The sequence below is a fragment of the Pomacea canaliculata genome, linkage group LG8 (assembly GCF_003073045.1).
Source record: "Pomacea canaliculata isolate SZHN2017 linkage group LG8, ASM307304v1, whole genome shotgun sequence".
NCBI lineage: Eukaryota > Metazoa > Mollusca > Gastropoda > Architaenioglossa > Ampullariidae > Pomacea > Pomacea canaliculata.
The window spans coordinates 8,886,801-8,913,786 of NC_037597.1; the positions used below are offsets into that span (position 1 = coordinate 8,886,801).

Below are 26,986 nucleotides of genomic sequence, written 5' to 3' on the forward strand. Positions count from 1 at the left end.
TGATTTAAAAGAGGAAGACGTACCGTATCAACACATACTAAATAGACAACAAGACAGATGTTCTCGTATTTCTCCATCATCAAACATAAAACTACACAGCAAGCCCTGTGACCAAAACAGTAGGATACAGACGGAGGCCTGACGAGAGGGGGGGGGGGACAGGGGGGTCTGGTGTACCCGGGCCCGCGGCTGTCAAGGGGTTCCGGCCTTGGTCAGTGGATTTTTTTTTTCTTCTTCTCCTTTTCTTTTTCTTTTAAAGAAAGGTCTAAGGACAGAACACCCAAGCATTACACATGCAGAAGTTGAGTTTCATATAATAAACATACATTATATACTGGGAAAATAATTTACGATAACAAGTACTAGGGGCCCGGAGAGGTCGTCTGTCCCGGGGCCCGGGCTGGCTCTCGGCGGCCCTGTACAGACGAATGCCTTATCACCAAAGCAAACAATACAATGGAATCTTGAGCAGGGGCAAAAAACTAGATTTTATTTATTTGTTTAAAAGGGCTCGTGAGCACATTAAACGCAAATGAGGGTTGGGTTTTTCGGCATAATTGGCGGTCAGGCGGATTGGTTAGGGAGACCATAATTTATTGCTCTTGGGCGACCACGAGCCAGGCGTGACCAGGAAAAGACATAATAAAATATCAGCTTGATTTTGTTGGCGCCAGGTTGGTTACTTCGCCCTTTCACCCACCGACCAGTCTGTGTGTGTCCTGGACGACATCAGTTGAGATGTTTAGGTTTTAGACAAAAGAGGAAAGGACAGGTTTTTTTTGTTTGTTTGTTGTTTTTGTCCACATCGGTGTGACTGGCGCGTGGCCATCCTCTCAAACAGTCATGCAAATTCGGTTTCTGTCTCTCCTTTGGCTGAGTTTATTGCTCATTATTACCAACATCATTAATAATCACCTAATTAATTGCAACACCATTCAAGCATGCAGCATGTCACAGACAGGTGGGACAAGGTACTCTGTTTTTGAGCGAAAGTATAGCGTTCCCTGCGTTCTGTTCACATGCAGGTCTAGTCACACGTGTGAAGCAGGAATGTGTGAAAGATCGAGCGTTACTTTATTTAGAATGTTCTAGAAGGGCACCTTCATAACTATGGCTCATGGAGTTGTCTCAACATGATGCATACTCAACAACAACAGCAAAAAACCCAATTTGGATCAGGATATCCTGTAAGTGTAATAGAAAAATTAATAAACGATGTTGATGTAGGTGGAGATAAAACACGGAGATAAAATCAAATGTAATCAAATGTATAAATTAGGTAAGCATAAGCTTAAGGAAGAGGTCCACGCACGCAAAACCACTCCATGTAGGGCCGGTGCTAGACTATGCTGCGTCTTAGGAAAAAAAAAAAAAAAAAGACTGTAGACCCTCCAAGATTCCACAAAAATGTCAAGAAATAATAACAAATTATTTAATTAATTTATATGTGAGGGTCATCAAACTGAAGCTTACCGTTCGAGACACTGTAATAAGTCCAACGTACACTTACCCCGCGTATACACGACGTGTTACAAATACAAACACATAACGCCCGACGAGCCCCCGCAGATGACGATGAAGAGAGCTGCAGTTGATGGAGAATCCGGAGAAGTAGAAGTTTAGAGGAATGTCACTGAGAGATGTATAAAGAAAATGGCCGCAGAATAACGTTGGTCTTCTCGCAGCTGACTCAGCCATAAAAGTGTTTTCTTTGTGTGACGTCTTTTCTTTTCCAAACGGAGTGGAACAAATGACGCACACAAGACGTCAGACACCAGACGTCAGACACAAGACGCCATTTATACACCAAACAATACGAGACCTACCACAACTCGTTGCAGACACCTTTCTCTCTGAACACACGTCATCTGAACACATCGTGGATAACACAAACAGTTTTTAAACAAAATCTTTGTATAGAAGAGCCCGTCAGTACACTGAGTGTGTATGAGGCTTGGATTTCTTAAAGTGGAGGGTGGTTAGGACGACTTGTAGAGGCTTTTGGGAGAATTTCAGTATTTTTGTTTGTTGTTTTTTTTTTCCTGTTGTACAAAATAGTCCATCACCGAAACTACATTAGTGGAAAAAAAAAAGGAAATAGAAACATTAAGAGGCGAGAGATGATTGATGTGCTTTGCTGTAACTACGGCTATTAAGAGCAAAACGTCCTCTGCGGGGCTTGGACACCTATTTATATCTTTGGAAACGACGCTTTTCCTCGACCTCCAATGAAAACGTTTAATTAAATTCCTTTGAACTAAGAAGACGACGCAAAAAGTCTCCACATCTCCATGCCAACAGCTCCCAACAACAGACGGCGGAGCGATTCACCTGCAATGCTGCATTCTGATTAAGTAGACCGTATAGGCTGTCTTGCTCTCGAGACCCCAACGCGGCATCTAGTTCAAACTTCAAAATCATTCTTCAATAAAGTATGCATCTTCAGACGTGAGAACTTCACAGATTACGATTGTAATTTTTCGTACGAAATTTTCTCTCATAACCACTGAGCATGACTTGGCAGTTTCACTAGACGGAAAGAGCGCTTTTTACTCAACTAAAACCTAGGAAAGTAAGGTTTTAAGCCAGTTGTAGTCGCTACTCAGGTTACGATAAAAATTCTCGGAAAATTCGCCTCGGTATTCGAGCATTCGCTCGGGTATGAGCGAAGCTGTGGTTACGCCACGTGTTTCCGGCTGCTATATCCCGTTCAGTGTGCGTTTAATTGCTCGTAGCGGGAGCATCTCAGTTTGTTTTTCGCCTGTTTGTTTGTTTGTTTGTTTGTTTGTTTGTTTGTTTGTTTTTCACTTACGTGCAGAAATTTTGTAACTCACGACGTCGCCCAAGAAGGTGCTTGCTAACGTGGAAGAAGGATACAATTACTATAGAACCGAAGACGGAGATAACAGGAAAGAACGAACAAATTCTTTATTCTACGATCCTTTTGAGATATTCGGAAAACACGAATGTGATCTGCGTGAGGCTGCTCTCGCCAAGTTGTACAGCCGTTCATCATCAACAATCTGCAGTATCCTGAAGAAGAAGGAAACAATTTAGAAGCTTGAAGTGGCCGTAGGAGTTACCATGATTACCAAGCAACGTCCACAACTCCTAGATGTCGAGAAGCTGTTGTTGGTGTGGATCAACGAGAAGCAGCCAGAAGGCGATTTTGTGTTTGAATGTATTAAGAGCTCAGTGGCAAAGGCGCTGTGTGTTGACACCAGGCATATCGTCTGAAGATGAGGCATGCAAGGCAAGCCGGGGATGGTTCGAAAAATTTTAAAACGTCAACCGGTATACACAGTGGGGACTCTACAGCTGCTGCAGAGAAATTTGTGCCCGAGTTCCATGAACTCATTACTGGTGAGGGGACCTACATCACGGCCGAGGAGAAGCCTTTGTCTGGTCACAAGCCAGTGAATGATAGGTTTACCCTCTTGCACCATGAACCTTCAACAAAAAAAAACTATGAATCAGAGAATCATTGTTCTTTGTTAGAAAAATTACTTTTATTCTGCATAAAATATTATGTTAATTGATTTTTATATTGACTTTTTACGATATGAAAGGGATTAATTAGATTTCCATTATTTTAAATGGGAAAATTAGTTTTGAAATACGAGTTTTTCACGATACGAGCTACATCATGGAACGAATTAAATTCGTAATTCTAAGCGCGACTGTATTTGATTACCGGAACGCAAAAGTTAATTGTTGAAGGTTTTATAATTGTGTTGACTTCTTTGGTTTTAGGGAGGTAGGGGGACAGCTTGGTTTGTCGCTTGCTTTGTTGGGAAGTGCATCCAGAGGTGGTTTTGCGCTTTGAAGGAAGAGTAAGGGGAGGAAACCGGAGAAAACTACCGATGGCCTTCCCTGCGAACAGGTGTCACATAAGTGCCTTGAGACGAGATCTGAACCAGAAAATGAGTTTTCACCACACTATCCGCCCAGAAGCAGCAGTTCGAGCTATAAATCATTTGAAATTAAAGAGTCCTGGACCTGATGGAATACTGTTGATGAAATGTCAAAGACCTCTCGGGGTCAAAATACTAGTCTTTCTCGTCCTCCTATCTCGGTCATTTTTATATATATATATAATGCGAGTTGTTATCCTGTCATCATATGCTATCATGCAGGGGACCATGAACTTCTATTCCAGATTATCGCAGTCAGGTTTTGGCGGTTTGGTCATTAACTCCCTTGTCGCCTGCACGTGCCGTTTGATGCTGATTGCTTGACGGCAACCAGCGGTTGAGTACAGAGAAGTCTCGCCGCCAGTGCTCTGACCTGACAATTAGTTACTGCCCTTCAGCATCCTTTTTACTTGTACACCTATTTACCTTTGCTGGAGTCGGCATGTTCCAGTTGGTGCTGAAGTGGTATCATAAAACGCTCGTTAACGAACGCAACAACACGCGCATGAGCACAGACCTTTATTCTCTCTCCCGCCCCACGCCCCTCTCAACCAGGGTGACAGATGACATAGAGATTTCATCCACATAAATCGCTTACATTAGAATTTTACCAGCTGATGGTGTTTAAGTTCTTTGTCACTTAAAAGCAAGAATTCGTTTCCCGCACGAGCAAAGTGCATAGTCCGGTTCTCGCGATATTAGGGAAGGATGCGCTGCCCCTGATTGTATTTATCTTCACTACAGACTTGCTGCTTACACTCAAGCTGAGTGCGAGCGGTCTATCGACCACCACCAAGCAAAACAAGCTGTCCAGAAATTGATTAGTATATTTTACAGCTTCGAGATATGAAGATAATGTTGAAGTTCGTGTGTCATGACTTTTGTATGACATTACAGTTTCGGGCGTCATTTAATCAGGGTTTTCCATTTATAAAAAGTCAGGTGTTTTTAGACCCCTGAGTAAAATATTGGAGGTCATCGATCTGTTACAGATACAGCACACAGCAATGCACATTTGTTAATGTTGTCCTGATTTTTATCCCCGATGTCATATTTTAATGAATATAAAAGCATATCACTAACGTTTGGTAATAAGTAATTACGAAATTAAACCTTTTACTTCGGGTTTATTAGAAATGTATCTTGCACGGTGTGACCTCCGATTGAAACTATTCCTTCACGTTTTCCGACCGCCGACTCCAAAGACACGTTTGCTTTACGTGATTTACACTTTTTTAAAACTCTGTAAGATTTAATAATAATAAAAAAAAAATCTAATGATGTTGACTGTCGTGGTTTCTCTGATGGCCACGAAACGTATTTGTGCAGTATAGTAGTGGAAATAATTTAGGCTCTTCAAAGAATATGATCGATTACACCGCTGTTGTTTGTTCAGCATAGCAGCCCTTGATCCTGCATATCGCAAGCACATCAGGTGGGGAAAAAATGGCGATTGAATTAACTGGTGGGAGTGGAGAGCCACCGCATAAAATTATTGCATAGAAAGGGAAATAAGCTTACAGCTTACACACACGATTACATAACATGTGGACCCTCGTGTTCATAAGCGTTTTCACTCGATATGCTTGATCGCACGCACTGCATTAAAAAGCAAAAACTGTCACTAGCACTGACATACCTTTACAAGCATCTGGAAACTAAAAAGTGAGTAAAATTGTGTACTGATATAGATACATTTTTTTAAAGTCCAGAGATGTAAAAATGATATAACTTTAAAATTGTCTCGATCATCTGAGATGCCAATGAAAAAGTAGTTAATTTGGAATTACAACAATGTCGCCGAGAAAACAAAATCTTTTATGGAAGCTGTTGTGCTGTTACCAAATTTCTCTTCTACAGGCGAATTGCGAGATAAAAACAACTAGGTTTCCCAATTAGCATGCAGTGAAAGCAGTTCAGGCTGGTCTTTAAGTTTCGAATTTGCTTAGATTACGTCCGCGGCTTTTATGTGACATTTATCATGCTTGGTAATATTCCAGTGTTTACCATATAAAACTTACTCAGATTTGAGTTTCTTGGACAAAGGGATCATCTGCATGAACCTGTCAGAAGCTGCCAGAAGAGCTATTATCTTATGAAACACGATTATTGGAGCTGTGGTTTATATTATGCATTCGCAGGAGATAAGCCAACGCGGTAGGAGAAAGTGTTGTTATGCGCGCGACTGCATCTCTCCACAGTTCATCCTCGTGCACGACTTGCAATCACTTTGAGGTGGATGATCACGAAGAAGACTTTGCTTGCCTTAATTCTGAGGCTGGGTAATGAGAATCAAAGAACATCGCCTGTTTGAGTGATGACTGGTGAGTAAACGGTGACCTGTGGACGCATGTATAAGGGGTTCATCGCAGTTTAGGCAAGTAGTCGACACGAACTTATGAACATGCATTCTTTGTGTGACGTGCATTGGTAAGACGACTCATAGATGAGACTAACAATGTCAGATTCGGCCCCTTATCTTCTAATTGTTTTCCTCAAGACGTGTACCTACGATTCCGCCAGAAAGCTGCAGTAGTCATCTGTAGGTCCTGTATATTACATTAAAGTACTGGTCACAAGTGTTACCTTGGCGACCAGAGCCTGGGGCATACCTGCACGTGTTTAGTGGGCATGCAACCAGCGCTGAACTGGGGGCTGTTGACAACTCCTAACTTATAGTGCGTATAGGGACACTTTCTAGCAAATCTATATAGGTCCATGTCGAACAATCCAACCAGGTCAATTCTGCTTTGACGGTCATACGCCGCTTGCTGTCAACATATTTTTATCCGGTATACAGCGCTCCCCATGGACCTAAATAAGCTGTTCTTTCTTTTCCTGTTTTCACGAATACTGTCTGTCATTAGCTCGTCTGCAAGAGTCTGCTGCAAAATAAGGTCCACCAGCACTGACAGTTTTTTGAAAATGAAGCACGTCCATTGGGATTTCTACAACTTTTAAAACCCTCGACATAATTGCCCCCCTGTTAATGTCAACCACTTGCATTGCATATCACTCTTTATATATGCGAATATGTTGTAAGATAGCTCACAATCAAATTTGACTCCCAAGAAATTCCGCTCATAACTTCGGCTTTCTCTGATTTTACAGATGCTACCATGCTTTGTTCTACCTAACAAAAAGCTTATACTCATCAAATTTCCACAAACTTCATATGGAGCTGATTTGACTAACAATATCTCATGTCACACTGAATCAATGGGTGCCTGATGTAAGCTGCTGCACAGCTTCCTGCTCGTAAAACTGGAGTGCATAAACATAGATGGTATTGATGCAAATAATGCAAAAGTATTCCAGAAATACAACACAATATTTTTGAAATTGTTTAATATGCAATACACAGTAAAATATTTAAAAAGTTCATCCTTTTCAGAAAACAAAAAATAAAAGAGAGAGAAAAATTGCATTAACAAGTGAAGCTCAAAGCCAGGTATCCCTAAAAGTAAATTGTATCATATCACCGGCCAGTTTTTTTTTTTACCCTCTATTGCGTGTTTATTTCACCTCTCACATTTTTAGACTATGAGAGAGAGTATAAACCTGGGTATGCAACGTCGTTCTGAGAAAGATGGGACAAAAAGAGGTTGGGGTGGGTTAATGTTGACATTTTTTTCACTATATTACATATACCTGTCACAGGGTAAAGGGATTCAAACATTAAGGTGTGTGTACATTACAAACTGAAGGAAAACAACATTTTCAGGATTTGAGATGAGGCCTAGCATGTAAGGTTGTATCACAATCATGGATAATAAAGTAACATTGCTCTCCCTTTCCAAGAATTTCAATGAATCAAACCTCGAGATTTCAAAGACTAGAGTTTGCGAATAGCACCTTTATCAAATGAAGATGCAAAAAATAAATAAACAAAAACAAATAATGCAAAATTCATAAATACCTTGATTTCTCTCAGACAGATCATAAGCAAGGACTGTAATGCATCAGTAATTTTAAATGACACTCTAAATATAGCTATGGCACATTTGTAATTCCCAAAATATTTGTATCATCCTCATTCCCCTTTGATGCACTCACTATCCAACCGTCTCAAGCACCAATGGTGTTTGAAAAAATATTTAACCAAATGTGTTATACCACAAGTCAAATTCAAAATTAACTAGAAAGCTGTACTTGATCAAGCCATCTGAATGTCCACACTACAATCTTTGTGAAATTATCCATCAAAATATAATGAAATCCAGTGTACATGAAACCCAATTAAGTCATATACCCAAATATCTTTTGAGTATCAGATAAAAATCAGGCACACATCCTTGCACACACATACACATAAATTTCTTTAAAACTATTTTTTATGTGTTTGTAAGATAATTCATGAAAGCATCGAGTATTAGACTGAACATATAAATGCATTAGGCAAATAAAATTTTACTTAAATGTTTAAATGTTCAACTACTTTTTTTTAAAGCATACATATAACTATTTTATGGTCATTTATATAGTTAACTGTAGAAGATTCTGATTCATTAATCCTCTAAGATGTATTCCTTATTTATACATCAAAAAAGGGCTAAATGTCTGTATTCTGACACATTACCACTGTATTCCATGAAAGCAGATTCCACAACAGTGTGCACCAGTATCTATTTACCTACACTTAACAAATGTGGTTATTACAGATGCCTATGAACATTCTTTTTATCTTATTTCTCAACAAAGAAAAAAATGCCAATCCATGGATGTATTAACTTTGTCCTGAAATCACCTTACAAGACAAATATGATATGGATTTTTAAGAAAAAGTTGGAAAACAAATATTAACATGCAGTTTTTTAATAAATTGGTACTGCTTCATTGCATTTTTTAATGTGTTATAAAATTGCATAGGTGTACTTTTTATTATAAGCTGTACAAAATATTATAATAGATACATGGAATGCCATTTTGTCTTAACAATAGCATGAAACAAGATAACAAAGCAAACAAGTTTTCATATACTAAGACCAGAGATTTGAGAAACACACAAGACTAAAAAAAAAAAAAAGTGTGAGTGCCACTGTATTTTTTAGAAGGCTGAATAGAGTCCTAGTACAAATAAGTTACAATGCCAATTAATCTCTCGACAAGAGAGAAGCTTCTATGTTTTATATGCATAAGTAAATTTGATCAAACAAAAAATTCAGGTATTTCAGAGGTGGCCTCAGCAAAAATATTGGAAGAGATATGCAACCAAGCTAAAAAACAAACATAACCAGCAAGGCAGAAATTTGCATCTCTGGTTTATGGCAGCTTCAGGGGAGGAAACAAGTACTTTCCCAAAAAGGCAGCAAAACAAAATCAACTAACCGTTTTAACATGTTGCTTGATAATGAAACTAAAAACAAGTAACAATTTTAAAGCTTTTAACAAGATACTGAATTACTTCACACTAAATCTAACTTATGGGACTTATCTGTGCATATGGAGCTATGCAATATCAGATTTCAGATCAATATACATACACAGACTGATTTCCTGATTTTTTAAACTCAGAACTTTGCCACATATTCAGCTGCCTTAAGTAGTTAAGGAACATCATGGACAATCAGCTAAAGCAAAACTTGCACCATCACTTAAAATGACATTCTTGCATGCTTTTATGTGTATGCTAAATTTAGTCTTAACATAAAACAGCCAAATTTGAAATATTAAATACATGTAGATGGAATCCAATGATAACTATTCTAATGGAATGTGTAGCAACATTTTTACTTGATACTCGTTAAAATCAACTTGAAAATATTACCTGTTTTACCGCTCTTAAGCAATGCTAAGGAAATGCGTATCGGTAACAGACAATCTAAAATAAAGATTAGTTACTTGCTGAGAACACTTCTAAAATAAGCTGGTACCACAGGGAGTTATGAGGAGAATCAGATTACGTTCAATGCAGGAGATGTAAAAGTTTGATTGAAGCTTGTTCTCAAAAGTAGATATGCTCTACAGCTCTCTTTCAGCAGTTAGTCCCACTACAGAAGAAGCAGGGACAGAGTCTACCTAAGGCATTTATTAGACTGATCAAGGCACAGACCAACATGCAAGACAATAAAATACCTCAGTGATAAACATATATATGTTTTAAAATCGTCCGATAACTAAATGGGAAGTTTAATACTTTGTGACGCAAAGAATACATGTTAACAATTTGTGCACAAATATTTTAGAAAATTTTAGGAATAATGTCAGTTTGAAGATGAGCTTCATATACAACGTATCCACCCTTCCCCAACCTGCTCCATCAAAAAAAAAATTATCCCACTATTTAAAAAACAAATTTGGTATATTCCAAATTTTAAGTAATCCATTAAGAGTAATTACCTAATATGCTCATTAAGATAATAGCTTCATAACATAAACTATATATTTCACAAACACATCAAAATACCATAATATGAAAATTAATCATTTAAAATAATAAGATATTAGCAGTTATTAGCATTTAAAGATCTGATACCTTATTAATGTACCACATACACAAGACAATGGCACAGTGACATATTCTGCATAAAGCATACTCTTCCACATATAATTATGTTCTTGTCCAGTATGAATAAAGCAGTAAAAGTAAACTGATTGAATAAGTGATTCATGCCATTTTATGATCTGACTATAGCAATTATCTGGAAGCAGATGTAGCCGACTTCTGTTCTTTGGTCAAGTTCCCGTCCATATCTACTGTTAGGCTGTCATCCTGTCTTTGATTCACATATCATTTTAAAAGCCTGAAACAGTAATATAACTTTCATTAATTCATTTAAATGCATAAACCAAAGATGATACTAAAAATTATACTGGACACTGCTAAGTTATATTTCTGTATTTCTGGTGAAACTCATTTCTAAATATCCAAGTTATGGAATATGTAAGAAAAACAACAGTAGGGTTCAATATTTGTTTATAAACAGATGAGTCTGAGGTGGTGGGCAGGAGAGATTTATGTTTACATGTACATTTGCAGGCATTCTTGTCTCCCTTTAAATGAAATTTGTGTGCAAAGCTGCACAATATATTTTACATATATATTATCAGTATTCACATATTTGCTGTTTATATGTATTTCTACACATTTTCAAATACATGTATACTCTTTCTATCACCAGAACAACAGCATATAGCCACAGGATTTTCAGTTATTGTGCAGCAAAACAATGTCTTGGTTTCTTTAAATCCTATCAGTAACTTAAGCCGAGATGATGTGAGTGAATGATACACAAACCCACATTTCTTAAAACTAAAAAAGTTTTATATTAAGACAAAGGGCAAGAACCTACTAATCTGAAAGATGCATAGCCAAAAATAAATAAATGTATACAAAATGAATGATACCTTCTGCATGGCAGCTATCCAAGATATCCCCTGCTTCTTGTTCATTCCTTCGTCAACAGCCATCTTCAGGATCTCTATGTCTGAGCTACTCTTGTCCCCTACTTTATAACGCATAGCAATCCCAGTTCCAAGCCGATTACCTGGTGATCAAAAGCATATGATATAAAGATCCACAATATTTTGCAACAAAAAGATAAAGTGTCAATAAACACCACAATGCATAGTCCAATTATAGTTGTCAGTACTTCTTTACAACACTGATGCTAAAAAAAATGCATCTTTTTATATAATCATTACTGGTAATCACATAATTTTTTTAAAAGTTTAAAAAACTAAAGCAATTACCATCATCATTACAGAGATATTTGTTTCTACAATGCAATTGTCTGTGAAGGTTTTTTTTTAATGGCAACTGATGAGAAACTAGACACACTTCAATTTAGAAGCATTTTTTATATGAGGCCTGATCTATCTGACATACCTAGTCTATGTATATACACATTTTATGTGTTTTTATCTTTCTCGCTTTTCATTTTATAATACTATACTCATATTGTTGTCAGGCTAGAACATTGTAGTATATATCAAACTTACACAATTATTTTCATAGTTACTATAAAAGTATCATAATGCGTTATTTTGTAAGCATCACCCCTCTTCAATCCCCCCTTCCCCCCCCAAAAAAAAACCCATTTTGATCCTGATATCTTGTATATGTAGCAGAAAAATTAATAAACTGAATGATGTATATGTGGAGATAAAATACACTGACAAAAGTAATCAAGTGTACAAATAAAGTAAGAACAAACATAAGAAGTCCACACCAAACAAGAGGCAAGTAGTGATAAATGTGAAAATCAATCAATTGAGTAATTCAACAATGTAGCCATGTAACAAAACATGGATAGGCATGTAAAGAAAGCACTAATCCACCAACGACTAAAACATCTGCAGATAATAGACTATATTTATCACTTAAATTCCTGGGGACAAATGAAAAAGACAACACAAACTTAATACAAATAAGCATTTACTCATTCTAGCACACAGAATTACACTTGCACAAACCTAGTTCCAAAGCTGCAGAGGTGGTAAGAATGGTTTCCCATTAAGACTAGAAAAACAGATATAAACTATTAAAAATACACATAAACATCGCATTTATGTAAGCTGCACACCCACAGTAATCCCTTCAGTAAAATAAAAAAAAAATCACTCTTTATGACAAATGGAATAAACACTACCACAATCATGAATATTTGAAATTACTAAATAAAGCATACTGTATTATGATTGCACCATATATACAAGTATGAAGTAAAGTGAGTATGCAAAGATAAGACATTTGTGCCATGCAATTTTGCTTGATCTTTATTACTGTTTGCTGAGTGGGCTAACTTATCCTCTTTGTTCTGCTGCCAGTCTTAACTTATCCTACAAAATAAATATGCTGTAAAGTTAGGAAGCGATGCAACAAATATTTAAAGAAAATTTACAACTCAAGGAAACTCTCATGCACTCATTCACACACACATGGGCAGCCAACTAACAATTCTTTCCTGTATGAAAACTGAGACTAGAGACAATACAATAAACAGTGGCAGTGATGAAGCAGACCAGGTAACCAGAATGTATGTATTCTTGGAGTTTTTTCCAAGTTGCAACAAAACTTAAAGTTAACATGAAATAACCCAAAATAGAACTGCTCCACATTTCCCCATACCAAAAAAACAGTAATAATGCATACAGGATTTAGAGTTAATCAGGTTTCATTTGTATATGTAGTCTGATGGGTCACTATATAGCAAGTCATCAACAGGTGCTTTTTTAAAAAAAACAATGAATCTTGCTATAGAAAAATTGCTGTATGGTAGTCTTTCTTTCCTTTCTCCATTCTCTGTATTATTGCTTTTATTCCATTTTGCAGCCTGATAAAGAATGAAATGTTTAATGGCATAGATATTTTTACAACTGAATTGCATAAATAAAAGCAACCTAAGCAAGATATACTGACCATGCATGTCACAATCCGAGGCCATGATTTGAATACTCTCAATTTTTTCTATTGAAATAGGCTCTCTCTTGGAGTTCTCACCAACAAACTCCAGTTTTCTGTTGAAGATAAAAATTTAAGGACTATATATTGTTTTTATACCAGTGCAGTTAAGAGAAAAGGTTTTGCTAAAAAAAGAACATGTCACAAATCACAATCTTTAACATCAAACAATTCTATTCAGGTTAATTAAAAAATAAATGAAATCTCTGAGCAACTTATATATATATAAAGGAAACAACAGTATGCTTGAATCCAGTATTTTTGTATTAATAAAAGTAAGCTGGTTAAAAAGTTCAAAATTTGAAAGCTTGTTTTAAACAATTTTTTTATTATTTAAAAAAAGTATCAACTTATTTTTCCTTAATTCTCTATAAAGCAGAAGAAATTTGGTACACCATTTACAAAAGGATAAACCAAATTCTTGCTCATCTGTCGGGTTGTTAACAAATTTTCCCTATTTTACTAAGGTTTACAATATTATAGACATAGCTATTTTCAGCCTGGTATCAAGAAATCTATCAGATGATTTCAGTGAAAAGAAGAAGTAAATTTTGGCAATGTTTAATTTCAAAAGATAAAGCTGTCATAAATTTTTATTTTGAAAAATGTCACAAGTACACAAAAAAAATCTCTCACTAATACTGCTTGCAACTGAGTTTTTAACATTTCAGTATTTTTGACATATTAAACTAGACTATGAATATTTGTGATGTGAAAATTTTGAATTCTGAATGTTTATATCATCTTGCTTTCTACTCACTGGTTTGTTTAAAATTCTGACTTTACCTGTGGTCTTGAGATAGTCTGCATGTAAAACCTTCACTCTGGCTGGTGTCAATGTTATCATCCAGGATGTTGAGAAGACTTCCTATGCAATGAAGACAATCCAAAATATATCAATAGCAAGCAAACTGAGACATAAAACAATTCCTTGAAAATGTAAATTATAATAAAATAGTTGAAAGAAATGTTCAAATTAAAAAATGCATAAAAATGAAATGTGACTAGTCATCGCCTCTTTGCATACATAGCCCCTTTGGTGCTTACAAGTCTGGCCTTATGAGTCACCTTTTACAGGGGAAGGTGGAGGGAATTGGTGTTTTACACTGAGCCAGCAACTAAGGCTATATCATGGCAAAGCAGGTATTCCTATATGTCTCACGCTGAAAGAGAAGCATGCCCAAGACAAGATCTGAATCCAGGACAGGAAATCATCGCTGTATTGGTGACAGGCACTAACCAATGCACCACCGGACCTTCCACCTTTTTCAGGAATACTAGTGGTTGGTGACTTCTCATTTTATTATCTTCCGGCCCTGTGTGCATGTGTGTAGGCACCATTTTGTTTGTATGTGTGGGTAGGGGTTGCTGTACGAACACATACACACACAGATGAGGTGTGTCTGAAAAGTAATAGGACTGGTGTCACAAACAATTTATTTCAAGTCGAAACAATTTCCCTTAAAATCAATCTCCCTCAAGTCTACTGCATTTTTCCATCCTTCTCTGCTGTGCTTCTATGCACTGAGAGGATTCTTCTGGGATGCCCCTCAGCTCCATTGTTACAGCCCTCTTGATGGCCTCCTTTTGAAACAGGTCCCCTTGATAATCCCCTTGAGCTTGGGGAAAAGAAAAATGTCACATGGAGCAAGATCAGGTGAATGGGGAGGCTGTTCCAGTAAGACGACGTTCTTTGAATGCCACTGTCTCTTCAGCATCTTTTCTAATGAAAACTTTAAGGCATCTATGTGCAATTTCGAGCAGTTTTTAATGAAAAAATAAAAACAGTCTGAGATAAACAGGACAGGACCAATATTGCTCTCTATGTCTTACTCTTTAAAAAGCATTATCTTTGCTAGAATTTAAGGAGGCACACTCACCATTTAGGAGAACTTTCAGATGTTTATCAAAAAACTCATTCTCCTTTTTGGTGACATTTAAGCAGATCTCACAATGACGCACAGGATCAACAAAACACATGCGAGGTAAGGCAATCTGAACTGAGCAACATTTGTCACAGAAACACTTTCCACAACGTCGACAATGGTGCTGCAAATAACAAAAAATTATAAGATATAAGATAAAAGATAAAACTTTATTTGGTGCAGATAGCTATTATGATTGAATGTCCATTATTTTTATACTCCAAAATCAACAATCCCAGCATAACCTTTTGTAATTTTCTGCTGAATGAATATTAAAAAAAAAAATAAAAAAATCTGATGGAATACTTTACTCCAAAACAGGTCTTACAAAGATGAACTACTAAAACTGCATAAGACACTGGATATCTCACAAATGGCAAACGCTGACACAAGACAGTTCTTGCTTAAAACCTTTTACACTAGAAAATATCTCTCACAGTTTTGCATGTGCATACGAAAACAGAACATGGCCTGATTTTAACCCTTATCAGCATCTTAATGGCACACCAAAGTGACTGAACATAGTTTGGAGCAGTTTATAATGAATAACTAAAAGTCAATAGGTCAACATAACTTTAAATACAATCAAGGCTATAAATAGTATTTCTTAATCTTTGCAACTTCTGTGTTTTCTTCTACTAATAGCTTTTGGTAATGAATATTTTAGCTTTGGGTATCAAGGCTTTGGATGTAAATCTTTTTTGTTTTTAATGTCAATTGTGAGTTTTACTATCAAAACAGACTGTATGAAGCTCCTTGATCTTCAGAAATGACTGTCTAAAACGAGACTTTGTTAACAAACAGTAAGATTTTAAACCCCAAATGCTGGACCACAAACATGATCATCACTGCTATCAAACAGGAAATTTTACCTTTCTGTGAAAGAGGTCAAACTTGAGTTGGCATTCTGAATTCTGACAGACTCGACACTGAAATGCAGAATAATTTTTGGTTTATTTCATTTTCAGTCTCTATTTATGAATAAAAGTATAAATATTAATAAAAGATAGCATTAGAAGCAAATATATGTGTATTTGTATACACATCTGAAATATAAGTCAGTAATACTGTTTACTGACATCAATTTTTGCCTTACAGGAATTGACAGGTTTATGTCTTGTGATTATTGCTATTTCCCTGCACAGCATGAATTGAATGCCTGTGGAATGTGAGAAAAACATTGTGTGGTTTTAGCTTTTGTCAAATTAGTGTCAAAATGCTGGCTTTTAAAATTTTGGAAAGGAAATTGTGACCACTATGACTAGCCATGTTAAGGACAACTCAACACCACTACCTGTGACAGAAGTGTGAGAGCTCAAAGGGTGAAGATAAATTACTACGAAGCTTTCTAATAATCTGCAGATCACAATGTGATTTTGAGACTTTTATAAGTATTTTCTTTAATAGGTAAAGTACTTTCGGCTCTTGGTTGAGGGTACTATTATGTTCATTGCAGACTTAAACTCAGTGAATCAAATGAGTTTTATATAAAGTTTGCAGCAAACTCAGTTTATTATGTATCTTTTTCTCAGTTGATCGTAGGAGCTCCCAGCAACAAAGGAAAATTTCTATCTGTGTTACGACCAGATATAGACAATAAAGATGCATTGTATTGTAAAACAAAGAAGTGCTTTAAACTGGCCTGAATGGTGACTGCATTTAAGAGTTGAGGGCGAGTGAATTATTTTGATAATCAAGAAGTTCACAAAAAAATTTATTTGTGGCTTTAACATCTCATGCACTCTGATCACAATGCAACTGAGGACAAATATGTAGTAGTGATAGCATGACAACAACCATAAACATTAAGCAAAAAGCATGGCTCAAACACCACTGCATATTTTATTTTTGGTGCATTACTTGCCTAATACAGTTTTTTAAAGTTTGCTTAGACTGACTGGCTTGTGCTCGGATCAATAATCAAGAAGAAATTTTTGGGAAAAATGGTGATAATGATACATTAGCCATACTGGTGTACCCACTTTTCCTCCCCATAAACGTTAATTTAGATGTTTATGTTTTTTATTTTCGTTTTCACGGTGTTGACAAAACTGATAAACTGGTTTCTAGTTTCTTCGTTAATGTCACGATGTGATGGTTTGTCATAAATAGGGGCGTGACCAGTGAACTGAATCAAAATATTTACAGAAATCACAATTAGTGTTGAAGTGGTAAAGTCAGTAATGATTTCGCTTCTGCTTTAGATCCCCCTACTGTTCTTCCAATGCTCTCTCAGCAAAGTATGGATGCTTTCCGTTGCGCTGCGGTGTGACGTTCGACAGATACGTGCATCCTGATAAGAGATAAAGTTTTCGCAGAACTCTGCTTATACAAAGCATTAAGTTGAACAAACAGTAATTAAGAAATAATAGTGTGTTTACCACATTGTCAGGTGTCCACTCTGGTTCCGAAAGTGTAAATGGACTTTGCACTTTTTCATCAGCAGGCACCATTCGGAGACCACTTTTGGAGCGGACGAGCTTCTTCTCTGTGTTCGACGCCATATTTTTTTAAACTGACGTCACTGAATTCTGCATTTTACTGCAAGACTGCGATCTCCAAAGATAATTATAAAAGTACTTTGTCTACATTAAGTGAAAATTTAAGTAGTTTGACTGTTTATAGGGACATATATTTAAACGAAACTTACGGTATACCATATTTTAAATGATCATGCGATTTATAACTACTAATATACTGTAAGACCATACTGGCAGGCGCGAGTTACGGTTACATACAAAACACTTAAAAACAGGAACAGAAGAGATTGAAGCAGAAACGTAACTTGGAAACGTAAAATGGAAGAAATTAATAATGAAATGTGACGTTTTTTTGATTTGACCATTTCGGATTCAAAACTTCTCAAGTTTCTCTTTCTGCTTTCCTGTTGTATGTTGCAGGAATCCTTATTGTACATAGCACGAACTTATAATACACATCCATGGTACATAGTGTATCAAATCATTTTGACACCGCATTTTTGGCCAGTATGAAGTCCATGCTGGTTATGTGCTTTGCAATTCTGGACGTGTGGGCCCAAGGTAAATTAAAATACTTATTTTCGCTTGTATGTCTAAGGAAAAAGAAATACCTAAGAGTTATCGATCTTACCTATGTTATCGTAACAAAGAATTGCCACAATAACATTTAATGCTTTACACAGTAAGTTACCATGTATATAAAATTAACCAAGACTAAATTTTTTTTATTCCTAATTATAATTATTATAGACTTTTGTTCCGCTTCAGAGGTGGCATGGATTGCAGGGAGTCCAGCATCAGTCAGCATTTCCTCTAAAATCTACCCAGGTGGTCGAAGTGGTGTTGGAATCTGGCAAGAAGGTATTAATAATGTCTGGCTATTTGGAGGCCTAGGTATATCTGACAATCCTTTTGAGAGCCCTAGGCTTCTTAACGACTTGTGGTACTTCAATGGCAGCAGTCAAACTTGGCATCAAGTGCATCAAGGGGCAGTTTTCGATTCAACAGTGGTTGAATATCGATCATCACAGATACCTCGCCCAAGACAACTATCAGCAGTGTGTGGTGCTGGCAACATCATGGTGGTTTTTGGAGGACTGGCTGAGGAGGACTTGGCACTGGGAGATCTGTGGGTGTTTGACACTGTGACGAAGGAGTGGCAAAGCCAGGAGCAGGCATACAATGTGCAAAGAAATAAGAGTGAGCCTTTGTTGGTGAGGCCAGCACCGCGAGGTGACATGGCAAAATGGTGCACGTCTACCCATTTATTTATATTTGGTGGAGTTAATGGTTCTAATCATATATTTTCGGACATGTGGAAGCTCAGTTTGCAAGATTTAATTTGGGAAGAGGTAGCAAGTTCTGCTTTGGCACCTTCTTCCCTAAAAGACCAAAATGCATTGAGTTATCCTGCTGGACGCAATGGAGCTATGGCATGGACTGTCGAACCAGATAATCTCTATCTTTTTGGTGGCAATGTCCTTAGGCAATATTTTCGTAAACAACATATTGCAGCTGGCTATACATCAGATCTTTGGCAATACAATATAATTAATGATACATGGATGTTTCTTAAAGGTCATATACAACCAGGACAACCTGGTGTTTATGGACATTTGGGCATGCCAACTGATTACAATGTACCAGGATGCCGCAAAGGTGGTGTCACATGGACTGATGCTAACAATTATTTGTGGTTGTTTGGAGGTGAGGGGTGTGACACCTTGACACCTTCTGACACAAGCTCTTCAGTATTGCTTACAGATTATTGGTGTTACAACACTCTGATTGGAAGGTGGGAATGGATTGGGGGCAGTAAAGAAGGCAACAAACCTCCTATCTTTAGGCAAAAAGGGAAACTGACATATTCAGCTTTAATTGGAGGTAGGACTGAAGCTGCAGCATGGAAAAAAAATGATAATGCCGTGTACTTGTTTGGTGGAATGGGACATAATGGAACACAGTATTATTGTTATCTCAATGATTTATGGCTGATAAATATTTCAGAGACAGTGGGCCTTGGAGTGCCATTTCCAGTTTTGTATGGTTTTGGACTTGTCTTTCTTGGGATATTTTTAGTTCTCTGTCTTGTAGTTATTGGTGTCTATGTGTATGACTGCAGCAAAGGTAACAGAACACCAGAGTGGCGACTTGGCTCCAGAGACATAGCCAGGTACAGACATCTCTTAGGAAATGACTCTTGATACACTTCAACCAAAATAGTTCATTATCACTGTGCATGCTATCAATGCTGACTAAATCATGCAACCAATTACCAGAATGTTGGCAATGGTGTAAATTCAAATTATTGACAAATTTATTTTTTTACATATCTCATGTAAAAAAATGTAATAGTTTAAACACACCAAACCTAGAGATTTTACTGTTTAACACTGGCTGCTCTTGCATGAGTAAGCAGCAACCAAAGGATATTGTCAGTAGTTGATGGCCAGCACGTTAAAGGGTGAGCTAGATACAAAACTGGGACATAGTCTACTCTTTATTTTCAGTAGCGACTCCTGCAGCATTTACATGAAGTATTGGACATGAGGCCAGTCTGTTTAAAGTTTGCAGGAATGAACTGCATTTTTCTAGTCACTATGCATGCATAGGAACAGCAGCTATTGCACTGCATCCCATTAAACAACCAGATCCATTTTATTTGTATTTTTTTAATTTATTCATTTATTTATTTAACTATCTTTCCATTTGTTTGTCAGTTCTCTAAAATGCATATTTCCTTAGTCCTCCTTGCCTCTTACCTGTAAATAAAGTATATAAAGTCTCAAAAGATCATTTTTAAATGACAAAGCATCTTCAATAATCAAAACACATTGGTTGACTAAATTTATAGAAAAGCTACTGCCTCTTTTTTTGTTTTTAAGTGAAAATTGTAAATGAAAGAACCTTAATCTTTGAAAAAGTGATCATTTATCAGCTGTAGACCTGGCTTTTGTTGTTTTTCTTTTAGTTGGGGTGGGGGGAGTTGCAAAAGCTGGAAAAACTCACTTGTACATATGTAATTATTGAATTATTAATTGGTTCTATGTTTTACTAAATTTACTTTCTCATGATAGATAACAAGTATTATGCATTTGTGCCTTCATTATGTGATATTCAGATCTATTTTAAACTGTGTAAGGGAGGTCATCGATTGTCTTGTTAAAAACAAATGTGTCAGAATACATAGAGTTTGCACATCTTAGACAATAGAAAAATTTTCATTTTCTGATCCTATTTTTCTCTGGTCATTAAATATCTGGTATTTGTCATGCCAAAGGAAATCCAAAAACAGTTCAAAAGTATTTCCGGACTACCTGGTGTGTATATGTGTACGTCTTACTCTTGTCTCAGGAATTAAAAAAAAAATCACTTGATATTCTTGGCATTTTTTTTCCTCAGAATTCTTTTGAGTTTTTATTTTCTTTTGTATATGAATAGATTATAAGTATTACCATCTAGTGAGAGAGAACCTTTGTATCATGAAAGAGGTGTCTGCTCAGTCTAAAATGTTATCGTGTTTTATTTCATGACAGTAGAGTCACTTCAACCTTGAGACTAAAGACCACTTTGTAAAGTTGATTTTACCCACATGGGTGTCATATATTTTGCTGGTAAATAGTTTTCTTAGTTATAAACTATTATTCTATAGGTTTTTTTTCAAAAAGCAAAGATCATTTTCATTTAAGATTTTATGCTACATGATTTCAGTATGTTTTGTGATCTGCAAGTACATATGTTTTGATATTACAATGTTTTGTTATACATGTTTTACAATACTTATAGGCAGATGGATGACAGTAACTTTATTAGTCATTTTGATATGTATGTACCAATCTAGTCAAAATACTTTTTGTGATGTACCCTGCAACTTACATCGCTGTCTTAAAATTACTTGCTTTCATAAAGTGACAATGGAGATACATTAGACATGTACGTTTGTGACATATCACATTGACATAACAGTCAGCTTCATTGACACTTTGTCCTTGACTCTTTTTATTTCATTTATTTCATCAATTTCAGTTGCAATTTCATTGAGGCTTGTGAATACATCAAATAATGGTATTTCAGTGTATTGAAATACTTTTCTTGATACCTGTGCAAACTTTTTATTTACATATTAATACTACAATTGTGCCTTTTGAATACTCATTTATTTTATGTAAGAGTGCCTGTTTATAAAAGCTTATACATTATTAGATTTGATAAATGTGATCAGGGATTTCTTATTTGTGATGTTTTGACTAAACATGGCTTTATCCCTATGATATCTAAATCTCAGTGGGTTTAAAAAAATTCTCTTACACCAGTGGAACAAATAAATGTCTTTTTCATTGAATTAATCACTTTTTTGGAATGCATTTTTTTTAACATTTATGAAGTGAGGGGTGCATGTGTGGGAGAATAGCTATAGGGATGGACAATCTTTATGAGGCAAAAGTAGCCTCCTAAGGTTACTGTTTAACTATTTCTACAGGGAATGCACCCAAAAAGACGTTGCAGAACTGGTTTTACGATTAAAGACAAGCAAATACATACACAAGGGAGGGGGAGAAGACAGGGTAGAAAGAAATATGTTCTTGCATATCTCAATTGTTCACCGAAATCCATGCCTTCGTGAAAGCAATCGATTCTACCTTATGTAACAATACGAAGTGCATGGCTAGATGGCTTAGAAGAATATTTATATGTCAATGACACACTGAAGCACAACCAGCGACTGATCGAAGAAAGATGTCCAGTTTCATGTAATCCTCAGCCTTTCTTTGGTTAATGGTGCCAGACCTGGCGGGACTGAGATGACCTTCTCGACAAAAGACTGCATATTTCGTTTATCACAGAAGACCACGACGTTATTTAATACGCTACTTCAGGCAGACAATAAAAGCTGAAAAAATTTCATATTTCAAATGTAACATATTTGATTGAATGTCAACAAGACCATGCAAAACTGAGACAGTGCCGTTACAACCACATAATTGTCTGATTGCTGACTGCAGACAGGTGAGTTCAGTATTTATAAGCACCGTCCCCCTTTTCATTTTATTTATTTTTATTTATTTATTTTTTACTACAGGAACAAACATACGTCTTTGATGTCCAAACGGAATTCTTAAAATGTGTGCTTAGCTAATCTTTCAAGCAGCTCAGAACTTTAGTAGCAATTCTGTGACTTTGAGACATGGCTGAAAGTCTGTGGCTGGCTTGTTACAGACACTAGGGTCGCCGAGTACCAATAGTTCGTGACAGTGATGCCATCTATTGTTTCTCATTCCCCGGAAGTCAGAACGAGTTATTGATGAGTCCGCCTTATAGGTTACACCACTTTCTCAAGCAACCAAAGATTATCACGCGAGGAACATGCTGCTGAAGATGTTTCAGAACATCCGGCGCCCAGTGAGGCTTTGCCTGAGGACGTCAATGTACGAGCCATCTGATGCCGCAGAGCATTCTAGTTCTATGGCGCGCAGGGGCTGGCCCCACTGCCAATGGCCGCCGCTCCCTTCTCCAGGGTAGATTTTGCACTGCACCATAGCCAGCACTATGTTCTCACCCTTGAGCTGCAATAGTATCAAGCGACTTTAAATGACCGCTCATAGGATGTGTGAGAGAAAGAGAGAGTTGAAATTGATAAAGTTCACAACCCAGGCAAACTAATTTTCTCAAAATTAAGCTGCCATGTCCTGACAACTATTTCACAAGTTCACCAGACGCAAAAAAAAAGTTTCTTCAGTGGCAAGTTTTTTAAAGGAATAATCTGCACAAACATACAGGTCATAGAGCTGTATTCATACTAGTTAAAGAACTAGTTTAGAAGGAACAGAAAGCCTATATTTTTGATTGAGAGATCATGTCATCGTTTATAGCTGTTTTATGAAAACTAAACAGCTATTATATTTTGCCGTTTAAGGCAATGGAGCTTAATCAAGCGTTAAATGACATAGCTTTGACAGTATACTTTCCTTAAGATTCGCTAGCAACAACATGTCCTTGGTTACACATTTCTAGACTGTTGTATAGTGTGCTTACCTCCAGTACTATAGGGAGCAGTGTCCTGGTACCTTTCTTGTTGACCTCGTAGCCTGTGGTGGTCCATATGGCGCTGTACTGCACGCTGTCGCCGTGTCGTAGGCCGGCTTTTAAGCGTGACAGCAGCAACGTTTGCCCGCGAATTTGCATCGCCCTGAAAGAAGGAAGAATCTGAAGATTACGATGAATTTATTCGGCTGAGTTACCATTCAGAAAAAAGTCATTCTTCGATGAGAACCATGACCGCCACACACGCAGAGAGAGAGAGAGAGAATACAGCTTGTACACACATGTCTTTTGTCGTATGCATCGGGTACAGCCACAACCCCAAAACAGAGAAACTGTTCTTCGGATGAATATGTCTGACCTCGATGAGTCGGTACAGAACTCCTTATAACATCAGTTGGACAAGCCCAAAGTGGCAACATCACGATAATGGTAAAAACCAAAACAGTAAAAACTCTTGCTGTCACATTTGCTCCACACCAGCTTCCTTTATGGATATGTTTACCAATACAGGTTTCAATATATATTTCACTATATATATATATTCTCCTATAGAAGTGCCTGTCCCCAAGTTTACCTGAGCTTTCACAGAGGAAACTTCAGAACCAAAATTTGCCTTCTCGCGCTAATAAGCAAAATTGGAGAGGTGTACAGCCAAGCACGTGTTTGCGTAATTGCGTCTTCTACAATGTGACATTTGTAGCTAGTTCCTACACTAATCTAGGAAGTAACATTGTAACGTTTGTAGTTAGTTCCCCCACTAATCTAGGACTTAACATTTGCGGTGAGGTCTTACACTAATGTGAGACGTAGCCTAGTTCTTGATTGTGCTTTGCAATCCACATACTTATCGCGACCCGCAGGTCACTCATAAACACTCCTCTCTTTCACATCAGCTTCTACATTCTTCGAACACTTTAATTCTTTTTAATTGCGGCCGTGACCGTCTGTTTCCCAGATACCTTCTTCCGAGCGCGTTTGAGCAAAGAGAAGATTCTAGGAGCACTAACGACTTATCGGCGGCCTTCTATCTCGTCTGTCAAAGTAATGCAGACTTACGGTGCACGGATTGTGAGCTTGCTCTCGGGGGGTCGTGTGTGTGTGTGTGTGAAATGGCTGCGGATTTCTTTGTGAAATAAATACTGGTGAGCTGGATTATCAAATCAACTAGTTGGCAAGTGATCTCTCAATTTTGCATTTTAGTGAATAACTTTTTCATTTGCAGGATTCTTTAGGCGTATCTCATCCTAGATTTTTTTTCTTGGGGAGGTGGAAGGAGAGTAGGGGCAGGTAAGCGATATTGGCATGATTTATTGTCTTTTTAAGCTGTTTGCTGGTGGCAAAGATCGAATCGAAGCAGCCTCGAGGAGTTTCTGTCAAAAATAAGTATTATTACTGCACGCAGGGAAGCTTCTTTGTTTAATTGGACATGCGCTCACCCCCACCAACCCTCAGCAAACTCAGAAGCAAAAGTTAAAAGCGGACAAGACCTGCGGTAGACCATGACACATTTCCCCCGTTTTGATGATATGTAACAATCTTCTTCTATAGATAGCTTAGAATTTTGGATTTAGCATAACATGTGACATACTAGAGTGTGTCTGTGTGTGTTTTCCTTTCCTTTGATTATTAATAAGGTTAGAAAAGAGAAACGGAAAGAGACATATAAAACAGACAGAGACAGATAAGAAAAAGAAGATGTAGCTAGGATTACAATCAGCGATTGAAGTGGGTGGATATACTTCGAAAAACTCACTTGAAAGGGAAAAATAACATTTAAAATATAATTAAGACACCAAATAATAGCATGCAACTTACCGATTGAAATTAAAAAAAGAACTTTTAAAAAGGTGAAAGACCTTGTTAAAATTATTAAGTTATTAAGGAGGGGGGAGCAATGAAGTTGACAGCTATTGTATGTATTGCAGCATCGTTTACTCACATGTTTACACTTTTACTAGTCACTGCCCATGCAAAGCATGATGACTACAAGTGTATCAACACTCTAGCACTCAAATAAGCCACCAGTTCAGTGACTGGCTGCGGTGAGTGGCGTCAACTAGGCAATGACTGTGATGACCGCGTGAACCATGTAGTGATGACAGTCATTACTGTCGTGCATCATGTGATGACTGGCAGCAATGACAGGCACGAACTACAATGACAACGCATGACTAGCTGGGGGTGACTGGTGTGAACCATGCAGTGACTGAATAAAAGAACTAAACATACATTCAGTGTCTAACATTTCTGAAAGCATTTTTCCACTCTCAAAGACACATGCACACTAACCTCGGGCGACCAGCTCATATTTTTAGCTACAAACAAGTACTACTCACGTGAGCGTTCTGCCAGGTGAGATCAAAGTCTGAACCAGGTAAGCGGAATCGGCGCGAAGTTTGAGTGTGTCTGGGTAAGAAAACCGTCGACCATCAGGCTTAAAATACACAGGGTTCTTTGTCGGCCATTGCTGCACAGACACTCGAATCTTGAGTCGCTCATCCATGCATGTCCGTGACCTGCCCGCTCGCAGGCGCTTTCAGTTCTAGAGAAATGGTGACCCGCACCTACAGATATCGGTCTTAGGTGAGAGGGGGAGTCATGGGGGGACCTTGGGTCCACTTGGGGACTTGAAGCCGCAGGCACCGATGTGCTACCTTCAAGGCTCTTGCATGCTTTGCGCCCAGCAGCCGCTTTGCCTGTTGACACCACCGCCCTAACGCTCTAATCATTCGTCACCAGAGTTCCCCATGACTGTTTGTGCCGAGCATGAAGGGAGGAGCCAGCAGCTCTCGTGTCGTTACTGTTGACACGTGACAGGGCCCAATTTCAAGCCAGTTTAAGGTAGTCAATTCTGCCACAAACGTTTCCCCACATAAAGGACGTTTATTTTATTTTTATAGCTGCGGCTATGTGGCCAACATAACCGCATCTACGAGGACTTCAGCGCGGGGCTCATTTCTGGTGTACCTCGAGGGCTGCTCAGGATCGTGAGGGGTGGGGATCAGTCTTGGCCTCGCCGCCGGCTTAGAGTGCTTCTGATAAAGTACTGCTTGAGGCTTTGATTTTTTTGTAAAGGAGCATTTAATCGCAGTTGAACTCTCAGAGACCTTGCACGCTTGTATTGATGACGCTGGTACCACCTCGGTGGTGAAAGCGCACAGGCACCCACTTACTGAGAAATAAAGCTATTCCCGAGAATACTTTTACACACATGTACGCACA

The 26,986-nt window shown here is 37.6% G+C and overlaps 3 protein-coding genes across 5 annotated transcripts; 1 reads left to right on the forward strand and 2 right to left on the reverse strand.

Moving 5' to 3' along the window:
- Positions 1-7,245: 7,245 nt before the first annotated feature.
- On the reverse strand, positions 7,246-17,766 carry LOC112570086 (zinc finger FYVE domain-containing protein 21-like). 2 transcript variants are annotated; one of them, XM_025248306.1, is made up of 7 exons: positions 17,624-17,766; positions 16,115-16,171; positions 15,198-15,366; positions 14,104-14,185; positions 13,276-13,373; positions 11,262-11,401; positions 7,246-10,657 (listed from the first exon to the last, which is right to left on the reverse strand). In XM_025248306.1, exons 1-7 carry the CDS (start codon positions 17,744-17,746, stop codon positions 10,622-10,624), a joined length of 705 nt encoding a protein of 234 aa, XP_025104091.1. In that variant the 5' UTR covers positions 17,747-17,766; the 3' UTR covers positions 7,246-10,621. The 2 variants fall into 2 exon arrangements, with proteins under 2 accessions (XP_025104091.1, XP_025104092.1); XM_025248307.1 differs by lacking the exons at positions 7,246-10,657; positions 11,262-11,401 and adding an exon at positions 11,412-12,375.
- LOC112570085 lies at positions 17,684-22,068 on the forward strand. 2 transcript variants are annotated; one of them, XM_025248305.1, is made up of 3 exons: positions 17,684-17,818; positions 18,143-18,283; positions 18,491-22,068. In XM_025248305.1, the coding sequence occupies exons 2-3, from the start codon at positions 18,184-18,186 to the stop codon at positions 19,924-19,926; spliced, it is 1,536 nt and encodes a 511-aa protein (XP_025104090.1). In that variant the 5' UTR covers positions 17,684-17,818; positions 18,143-18,183; the 3' UTR covers positions 19,927-22,068. The 2 variants fall into 2 exon arrangements, with proteins under 2 accessions (XP_025104090.1, XP_025104089.1); XM_025248304.1 differs by lacking the exon at positions 17,684-17,818 and having other exon boundaries at positions 17,832-18,283.
- LOC112570087 (CB1 cannabinoid receptor-interacting protein 1-like) lies at positions 20,384-26,690 on the reverse strand. The gene is made up of 3 exons (XM_025248308.1): positions 26,101-26,690; positions 23,756-23,909; positions 20,384-23,286 (listed from the first exon to the last, which is right to left on the reverse strand). Exons 1-3 carry the CDS (start codon positions 26,265-26,267, stop codon positions 23,104-23,106), a joined length of 504 nt encoding a protein of 167 aa, XP_025104093.1. The 5' UTR covers positions 26,268-26,690; the 3' UTR covers positions 20,384-23,103.
- Positions 26,691-26,986: the final 296 nt, after the last annotated feature.